Here is a 10,252-nt window from a genome sequence, read left to right on the forward strand (position 1 = left end):
ACCCATGACCTCCATGACTCCAGCCCTGGTGCACGCAGGCACCACCTGCCCAATACCCAACATCTCCCCCCTCTTTATTATCTGCAGCCCCTGTAAAGGTTCCCCTGCATACTCCCTGTTACCCCAAAGGTGATTTGCACATTTAAGGCTATTCCGCAAATGAATCAATCATTAAACATATGCGAAAAACAATGAAACTGTCATAATAACATACCAAAGAGATGCAGCTGCAGTGACTACAAACCTGAAAGCACACAACAGCAATCTGCCTAAAAATTGTGAAATGCTGTATGGCAACACTTAAAGAGAACTTGAAGAGAACAGTGCATTCAAGTTCAAGATAACAGCACAGTACACAATGGAGTTACAACTTCTCCAAGTTCAATGTAACACTATTGTACAGAATCTTCGTGGCAATCCAGTTCTGTCCAGTGTGCATTATAATGTCACACTCCATAACCAAATAAGAAGACAAAAACATATTGGCTGTGCAGAATCGTTCTGAATGTCCACCACTGGGGGACTATCCAGGAACAAGGTCTCCCCTGCTCACGAACTATCAGTCCGGCATGAAGGCTGGATTCCCAGTTCGGACCTTCAGGCACATTGGGAGCAACGCAGTCTCATGTGCCGTTACCAGCAGCCGCTGCCCAGTGCTGACGTCAAATCACTGGCTGCACTGGAGACAATAACCAAGGAGTTGTTGACCAAAACTGGTGCTGAGATGTTCGGATCCTCACGGTGCACAGGATGGCTCGTCGTTTGGTGCCGGCTTAACCCAACGTGCCGGCAGCCAGCAGGGCCCACTTGGGGTCCCAACACAGACGTGTTTCCTGCCCTTGACAAGGAGTGGCATAGGGTCTGGGAGCCATGGCCCTCCGTCGGGTCTGATCAGGACCTGACCTATTGGTGTCCATTTGGTCAGCTTCCAATTCTCTCAGTTAACTTTCTAAGAGCACCAAAGGTGGGTAGCAGCTTCTGCGCCTCTTCGTCCCCTGCAAAAGCTCACAGTACTCCATGCTGGCTTTCTCTAATGCTGACCGACTCACACAGTGAGAAGCTCCGTCAGCCAGACCTCTCCGCATCATCCACATAATAAGCAGATTGAGGTCCTCATCACACACTCTGTGTCATTTCTTGTCAGCATGTCCTGTCGCATCCCTGGCTCTCCAGCAGGACTGTAATGCTGGGGTGAGCAACACTGGGCACTGTCAGTGTGTTTTTCTTGCAAGCATCTTCCAGGGAAATACGTGCAGGCGTTCCCCACTCTTGGCTGTATCTCTGCAGTGCTGGGTCCTGTGTGAGCAGAGTTCTCTGCCCCAGAAGCCAAGTCACTGCTGTGCAGAGCTCAGCCTTGGGGTGAATGTGCTCCTGAGTTTGGACAACCTTCTCATTGCCCTTTAGGAGCACCTCTGGTGCTGATGGGTGCTCTGCTCTCAGCAACCACTGGATACACGGCGCCAGACGCGTGTGTGCTTTGTCACCTTGAGCTGTTTGCTCTGATCGCATCTCACCCTGGGGAGCCGGGATTTCCCTTTGGTCTTGGTGTCACTTCGAGACCAGTAGCAACACTAGGGGTCAGAGGAGAGCTGCTGAATGTGTGAGCAAAGCTGCTAATTGAGAAGGAGATCGCACGCGGGTGACTTCGAAACCCGAATTAATGAGCTTACCTTCACCCTCCTGACTAATGCAGACCTCATGCAACCCTGGGCGTGCCCTTCTCCAGCCTCCTGCCTTGTTTTGCCTACTCATAGGAAAAGATTTAGCATAGCTCAGAGCCCCAGGCAGCGCTTGGAATGCCAGCAGGAAAGAGCTGCTGGTGTCCACATAGCTCAGGACTGCAGCAGTGGGGCTGCTGGACCTCAGTGTTCTGAACACTCTGATGTGGAAGTGATTGGCAGATGCTGTGGCCGGAGGGATGAGGTGCCTGCAGGGCGTCCCTTGGAAGAAGGTTTGGTGAGGATGGATCCTCTGAGCCAGCATCGGGGACAGGCTGCTGGGTGCAAATGCCAGTGCTGCCCCCTGTCATCCTGTTGGTTTTAAAAGGAGTACAGCTCCGTTTCCAAACTTTGCCAACCACAGGCTGGCTGGCAGCTTGAAGGAACTGCCATGGAATTGGCCTAATGAAGCGTTCCTGGCAGAGCTTCAGAATGGAGAAAGTGCAGTTTGTCCTCAACTGAGCTGAGGTCCAATGAGCTGAGTTTCCTGGCTCAGAGCAGAGGCCGTGAGCATCACGTCTCACAGTCTGTGTCACCTGGGCAGAGCCGTTAGGCAGGGGCTGCTAGTGGGGAGATGCCAAGGTTTTCTATGAAGATGATTGCTCAGATATGCCTGAGTTCAGATGGAGGGGCCCATTGCCCTACCAGGAAGTGGAAGATGCTTGGGGGTGAGGCAGCTCGTGCTTTCCCATGCCTGTAGGACCTTACAGTGCTGTGCCTTTCCACATACCTACCCCACCTTCTTTCTTTCGCATGCAGGGGGCATCATTAATCCAGTGGGTGGCAGCAGAATTCCAGGACAGCCCCACTGCAGTGCGTCTCTGTGGCAGAAGGACACACCAAGCCTGTGCTCTGCCTGGATGCCACCGATGAACTGCTTTTCACTGCCTAAAAAGGTATTTGTTGGACAGAACAGGTGTGGGGGCTGCTGGCTTTTTATGCGCTAGTCTCATAGATCTCCCCAGGCTGGCGTGGGGAATTGGGGTGCATGGCAGGGATGGCTCCTTCTGGGCTGCTCCCCTGTCCCTGCCTTCTGATGTCCAGGTGCTGGAGCAGGCTGGCTCCATTGCCCTGGAGTGGAGCTGTGGGTGGTGGGAGGCAGCGCTTGGGAAGGAGTCGGTGCCTCCACGCCACGGAGGAACTCCCCAGCCCAACTCTCTCAGGCACGTTCTTCTTCCTACAGACCGGAGCTGTAAGATGTGGAACTTGGTGATGGGTCAGGAAATTGCTTCCCTCAAGGGTCACCCAAATAATGTTGTTTCCATCAAGTCATGCAGCCACACGGGGTTGGTGTTCACCGTGTCCACGTCGTACATCAAAGTGTGGGATATCCGGGACTCAGCGCACTGCATCCGCACCCTGACGTATGTAGTGGGAAAAGTGGCTGTGGGGGACTGTGGGCAGCTCTGGCTTTGCAGAAAATGGTGTGAGGAACTCCTGGGGTCCCACAGGCTGGAAACAGAGCCCAGCTGTTTTAGGATCAGTGCCTACAGCTGTAGGAAACAGGGAGGCTTAGGGAGATATTGGAATGGAATCTGTGGGGACCCTCTGCATCAAAGGCTCAAAGGAAAGGACCTGGAAGAGCTTTTCAGCCCTTCCTGGGGGTGGCCAAGAGCACCAGCAAGAAGGGATGGGGATTTTCTTTTTTGCTTCAACTAATATGCCACAGGAAGACAACCACATTAACCCAGCTGTATTTGTTGTTGTTGTTTATCTACAGCATGAAGCATTTCACTTGGAAAGTCTCTGCTGCCACTCATCGTACAACAGACTTAAAGCACAGCACTTGGCACCTAGCAGTGCTGTGAAGGGTTGGAAAGGCAGCGCACCATTGTGCTGAGGGCCAAGAGACGGTTCAGACAACAGAAGCATTTGTCCACATTTCTGACATGAAGGCTGTCGCCTCCCGATCCGGCGACAAATCAAGGCTGCTGTGTGAAAGTACCGTGCCTCCGCACATGGTATCAGACGGGACTCACACACAGCGTGTAACACCGAATGTACCAGCTTAATGCCACGCCACAAACCTACCCAATACCCAACAGGGGGGACCAGTCAATGCTGCTCATCCGCCATCAACCCCAGATGCTGGAGAAGGCAGACCATGTTGTGGTGCTGGAGCATGACACCATGGCTGAGATGGGGACACCCACCGAACTGAGGACCCGCAGTGGATCCTACAGCCGGCTGCTGCAGCACTGAGGACCACAGGGCAGCTGGAGTGGGATGCGATGGGACATGGGGAGCTGTGGCTGTCTCCGCTCCCCGCTGCAGGATGGGAAGAGTGGGATGCTCTGGGATTTGTATGGAATAAAGCGGAGATGTTTTGTAGAGGAGCAGGTTGGGATGTGGGGTGTGGGCAGCTCAGCCTCAGTGCATGGTTGGTTATGGAAGCTGGGTGTCTGCCCTCAGAATGTGGCTGTGGCAGCACTGTGGGTTATGGGGGGGAAGCACAGCTCAGCCCAATACTGGATGAACTTTCCAGTCATGTCTTCATGCCAAAGCGGTGCAGATAGCACAGGGAGTGCAAAGGGGAGGAGGAGAGCAGCAGTGTGAAATGGAGCAATGGGCAAAGAGTGTGGGGTGGGGGGAGGAGGGATGAGGGGAGGTCCCCTCATCCACCCCAACCCTGAGCACGGCACAGAGCAGAATGCAGGCAAGCTGAGCACAGAACAGCCCAACACTTTATTTCACAAGAAGCAGCACAGGAAAAGCATAACAGCATAGGAAGCAGAGGGAGATGTGAGAGGTAGAGGGGATGGGGCTGTGTTCATCACCGACCCCAAATGCTCGTGTGGCCAGTTGGCCCCTTGCAGGCTGAAGCACAGCACTCAGACGGTTTGGTTACTTCCTGTGTGAAGAAGAAGAGATGGTGTCCCATAGGGCCACGTTCACATCCCAACCCTCAGCTCCCTGCAGAGTCCCAGCCCAGCCCGGGTGCAGCACCACAAGGAGCACAAGGAGCACAGGGACCCCTTCCAACCCCCAGCCCCACACCGCAGCTGTGCTCGAGTTGCTGGTTCCACCTTCCTGGCCTGTAAGGTAAGAAGAGCCATTGTCTCAGCCCAGTTTGTAGGAGGGAGGCAAGGTTCTTTGATATACGTATACCTGGTGCGGGATTAAGAAACAACGGTTCAAACATTGGTCCGACCAGTTTATTACAAGACTTTATCAGGGAGATGGGGAAGGGGAGGACGGACGCTATTATGGTGTAGGGTGATGGGGAAGGGAATGCAGTAAAAATATGAAATAGAAGCAAGGAGTCTCTGTAGGAAGCAAGAGGGAGATATTCACCACCATGGATCCATCGAGGTTTGTAGTTCAGTCATTGGTCTTCAGTCGTGGTGGGTCGTCAGGCGTTGTTCTGTTAATGGTGACCACGATGACAATTTCCAATGGTAGCACCAACTTATTTATATGTCCAAAGTGGTCAAGTCAGCTCTCTTTGGAGTGACAGCTCGAATCCAAAGTAGTTGAGTCAGCACTCCTTGGAATGGAAGCTTCTGGCTCTGGGATCTTAGCAGAAATTCCTTTGTTCCCATCTTCTGAGCCTTGCCAGCAGATAAGAGGGAGCAGGGATACCCATCCGCATCCTGTTTTTCACAGGGCACGATGGCTTCATTACCCAGATTTCCCACACCAAGCTGGAGCTATTTAGTCCCGGGCCAGATCTTCCGCTCATAAACAGTCCTGAGCACTCTTCTGGAGGCAAACAGCTCTGAAGGAAGGTGCTTTCAAATATTCAGATACCCAAAAAGTGATATTGATTGTCACACGGTAGCACCCATTACTTGCCACTTCAATAAATCATTGAGAGTCTTCTCACAAGAAACACCTCAGGAAGCAAGCTTGGAGCCAGAAAACAAGGAAGGACTCTCACAGCCATGAGCCCCAGCCCTGTTCATGCTGTGGGGCATGGAGCAGCTTTGAGCACCAGGAAGGGGAACCCTGGGAGAAATCGGGGACCTCAATGCTGCCCTGGCACTGGGCAGAGGTGGGGGACAGCGCTGCCCTCATCACTCACTGGGCGCCATGTTGTAGCCTTTCTCCTTCTTCCCTGCAGACAGAGAGATGCATCAGCACAGGTTCACATCACAGCCAGGCTGAGGGCTCCTGAGGGAGCCTCAAATCCCCCCACCGCCCCCACTGTCCTCCTACACCCCTCCACTTTTACCTGCATGGCGTCTGTAGATGATGAATCCAACGCCAGCCATGATGGCAATGGCCACAACGGCGACAACCACCCCCACCACGTTGGGCACCAGGCTGGACTGTGACCGCTCTGGGGGAAGGCAGGGCGGTCAGCAGGGGAAGGGGCAGCCCAGAGCCCCCCAGCCCCACATCCCCTCACTCACCCTATGAGTAGAGGCTGGGTTGGGGCAGGCTGGCGTGCTCCACGCAGCACTGGTACTTGTCCCCGTCCCCAGGCACCGCGTCGATGGTGACCAAGGTGTGGTAGGTGCCGTAGCTGTTGGGCACGATGCCCCCTGAGTGGGTGTCCTGGCCCAGCACCATGCTGTCCTTCATCCAACTGACGGCGATAGGCTGTGGGTAGAAGCCGTGAGCGTGGCAGGACAAGGTCAGGATCCCGTCGGCCTTCTTCCCCCACACTCACACCTCGGGTTGCTCTGAAGGTGGGCGGCAGTGAGGGCCGGGCTGAGCTCCCCACGCTGAGCCCCCGCCCCACCTGCAGTCTCACACCTCAGGCCCCCCCTCACCTGTCCTCCCCAGCTCTGCCTTCCCATTCTCTACATGTCTCTGCAGCCACTGCACACAGGTTTGCTCCAGGTAATGTTTCCGTCTCTCAGCATAACCAGGTTCCTCCCACGCTCTCTTGGTAGGAACTGCCTCTGGAACCGCTGCAGTAAACATCATCGTGTCTTTGTCGAAGGCAATGAAGTCTCTCCCATCATAGCCATACTGATGATAGCCCCGGGTGGTGCCGTCCTCGAGGATGTCACAGCCCAACATCCGCTGCCATGTGTGAGACCCTGAAACACAGCCAGGCAGGGGTTGATGGGCCCCTCCAGCTCCAGGGGACCCACTGTACTGGGGATGGGGTTGGGGTCCCCCAGGGTCGAGCTCGGTGGGGCTGTGACGGGCAGCCCCGGGACGGTGCCGCCGGGCAGGACCAGCCCTGGGGGGTGCGGGCGGCAATGCACCATGGAGCCCCATCCCACAGCATGGAGCCGGGGTGCCAGCTGTGCTCACCGCCGCTCTGGTTGTGGCGCCGTGCCGCATTGACCAGGCTCACGCGGCTATTCTGCTCATTGCTCAGTGCTCTCTGGGTGTTCCTGTCCCAGTACTCGGGATCCACAGCTCCAGGTGCCTTCATCCACTCGGTGCAGGGCACGTACCTCCGACCAGAGCTGTTGTAGTGCACGAAGATTTCGCCATCCACGTACCCCACTTCAAAGAACCAGGGCTGCTCGGGGCCGGAATCCGTCATCCCTATTTCCAAGTACCGCATGGAGTGGAGCTCTGCGGGGTCGGAGCGCGGCGACCCCCCCTTTTTTATTAATTAGCAAGCTACTGCCTATAGAATAACAACACTACTTATATTAATAACATAACCATTATAACTCAATCAAGGCCTCGATTGACAATACTCTAGATGTGAAAAAAGAGACAAGTCAAACACAGCATAACAACATTACTGTTAAACCTACTAAAAAGAACAAACACGTTTGCTCTGCAACCTAAGTTTCTGCAACCTGGAAATAAATCCATGAGGGTCCCATTGTGTTCACATGTAACTAGTTAGGAAAAGTCTTCAACTTTCATATACTCTGATATATTGATTTTTAATGGCCACTAACTATTGTGCAACAAATGCTTTTAGGATGCTCATAACCATGCCTTTGAGCTAATAATTGATAATTGAACTTTATGAAGTTGCATGTCAGATAGAACCAGTTTTAGAGGACAAATGTGCTGGAGTATCACTAGGGGCATTATTACTTATTGACCCTTGAGAAACAGCAAACCGTGTTGGTGGTGGTTGCGACAGGCTGTGCCAGCAGGGCCTTCCCTGCTTCAAAGTGCACCTTTCCTCTCTCACCCATCACAGATTCTCTCCTGCATTCAGGGTCTGAAGGATTTCTTCCAGTTGTACACCATATCCGCATGGCCAGTGCGTGATACAGAGCCCAAGTGGAACAGCTGCCTGGAAAACAGAATAAACTATCAAATTTAGTTCTATTAGTATGCACTTTTGTCTCAAGTGATGCATGGTCATATTTTTAAAATCCCAATTAGTTGGGTGTAAGAGACGTATCCATTCTACGATACAGGGTCATCCCTTTGCCTGGGATTCCTTTCCAGGTTTTGTCTTTGCAAATTAAGAAAAGCTAATTAATAGGCTAATAACATCATGAGTGAGCAGTACTAACATACTAAAAGAGCTATTCCCATAGATTACAGCACTGATTACATCAAATCCTTTCTTTAACACACATTTGATCTATGGATAATGCCTAAAATTCTAATTCTTGAGACTGCATTGGTAACACTGAAAATCACACACTATGTCAAACCATTACTAATATTATTTATAACACCGCAAGTTACAAAGCAATTCCACTAGGAAAGAAACACACAAACACAGTTACTATAAAGGCTGGATGCTATTTTCTGCCTTGAGATGAGACCAACAACGTATTCTGGTGGTGTTAGTAACAACCGCACAAGATTAGAAGTGTCTAGTGTCATATGAGTATCCTCAGTGAAAATCCATTGAATGATTTGCTTAGAAGCTTCAGATCGTTTCCCATAATCAGTCACAGTCTTACCAGCCTGCTGTAACAATTTCCAATGATGCACTTCCCACCGAGCAGCTCCCTGCTGATCGTCTATCAGCGGGCAAGCGAGCTGAAACACAGCTTGACACGGTCCCTCCAATATCATGTCTCTAATGACTCCAGACCAACGCAAAGGTGGAGGATCGCTACGTGTGGGGGGGAATCGCATAGACAGGGGCTGTAAAGACATCGGTGAAACGCTCGAAGAGACTGATGCCTCCTTCGTACGCAGTTCTAAGTCCTGCAGCTCCTCAGTTAATGTTTTATTATGTTCCTCCAATGCTTTCTCATTCCCACCATTATCCGAGTCGCTTTCACTCTCAGGAGCTTCTTGCTGCTCTGCACACCCCTCAGCCCCCCCCCACCGCACCTTCCTCACCAGCCAAAACCGGATCTGCCAGAGACGTTGAAGAGGTCGAGGACGGGGGATTATTCGGGGCTTCTGCGGCAGCCCTGACTTGTGAGGCTGATGAGCAAACGGAGTACGAAACTCCTGGTAACAGGGAGTCAAGTTCTGACCTTGACTGAGCACTAGGTCCGGATAGAGCTTGTACCACAGCAGCAGCAATCTGCCGCTCGGCTTGCATATTCTTCAGTGTATTTATTTTGTATTCCTTATTTTTGGAGATAACAAAGTCCCACATATGGTCGACTATTTCTCGACATTCGGCTACAGTGAACATCAGTGCCACCTCCTGAAGGTGTCATTCATATGAGCCCATTTTACCAGCTCGCATATGCATTTAGGAGATACCTGCTCCCCTCTCTTAGAGAGAATACATTTGAGCAGTTCCTCCACAGCTTCCCACAACATCGTGGATGGCAGAGAACGGGATGCGACCGCGATGAGAGGTGAGTGCCATCCCCCCCCCCCCCAGTTCTTTATTGCCCCCACCTCATTATTTGTGGTTCCTATCCCTTTATTTTGTTCTCTCCCCCATATTTGTGCCCTCACTCTGTGTTTATTTTGCTCACCTCCCCTCCGCCCCCGCAATTTTTTCAAACCAGCTTCGTCTGCACCAGCAAGCACCTGCGGGACCCTGAAGCTGGTGGGGGACGTGGGGACCCCCCTGAGAGGGGAGAGCGCGACAGCCGCTTGGACTGGGAGCAGGAGCCGGAGCCTGAGGAGCGGGGGAGGCGAGAGCAGGATGGGCAGAGGGGCAGGGGGCGTGGGCAAAGCTGTGGGTGAGTCAGTGATGTATGGGTGCATCTGTTGTGGGGTGGTGCTGAATGGGGTGGAAGCTGTGCTGACCTCACCCCCCCACAGCTGTGCCTTTGTCACCTACAAGAAGATGGAATCAGCTGACCAGGCTCTGGGGATCCCTGGGTGAGCTGGGGGGCACTGGGGGGGCACAGGGACGATGTGGGGATGCCAGCAGTGCTGAGTCCCTGCCCCCATCCTGTGCCCCAACAGCCGTAAAGAACAGTGCCAAGGGCTCACACCGCGACAAGCGGGCGCAGGTGGTGTACAATGAGGACCTCTTCGGGGGGCAATAAAGGTTTAGTGCACACAGCAGTGGTGTGGCAGGGTGACAATGGGACAGCGGGAGAACGGGGATGGGGGAACTGTGGGACACGGGGAGCTGCAATGGGGGAGGCTGAGTGGTGACCAGCTGCACACACACCTGTAACTGAACTGCCAGCCTCACCTGGCTGTGGTGCTGAGCATGCTGGGCTGCCTGGCCCTGCTCTCAGCAGCACTGTGTCCTCCCTCCCAGCCCCCACAATTCCACT

The 10,252-nt window shown here is 53.2% G+C and overlaps 1 protein-coding gene across 1 annotated transcript; it reads right to left on the reverse strand.

The window, feature by feature from the left end:
• Nucleotides 1-6,413: 6,413 nt before the first annotated feature.
• LOC146757058 (class I histocompatibility antigen, F10 alpha chain-like) lies at nucleotides 6,414-9,728 on the reverse strand. Its single transcript, XM_085523314.1, has 4 exons — nucleotides 9,494-9,728; nucleotides 6,930-7,127; nucleotides 6,769-6,855; nucleotides 6,414-6,709 (listed from the first exon to the last, which is right to left on the reverse strand). The coding sequence occupies exons 1-4, from the start codon at nucleotides 9,726-9,728 to the stop codon at nucleotides 6,414-6,416; spliced, it is 816 nt and encodes a 271-aa protein (XP_085379440.1).
• Nucleotides 9,729-10,252: the final 524 nt, after the last annotated feature.

Source organism: Coturnix japonica, chromosome 24 (assembly GCF_054131305.1).
Source record: "Coturnix japonica strain WE chromosome 24, WE-NBRP24, whole genome shotgun sequence".
In the NCBI taxonomy this organism is placed as follows: domain Eukaryota; kingdom Metazoa; phylum Chordata; class Aves; order Galliformes; family Phasianidae; genus Coturnix; species Coturnix japonica.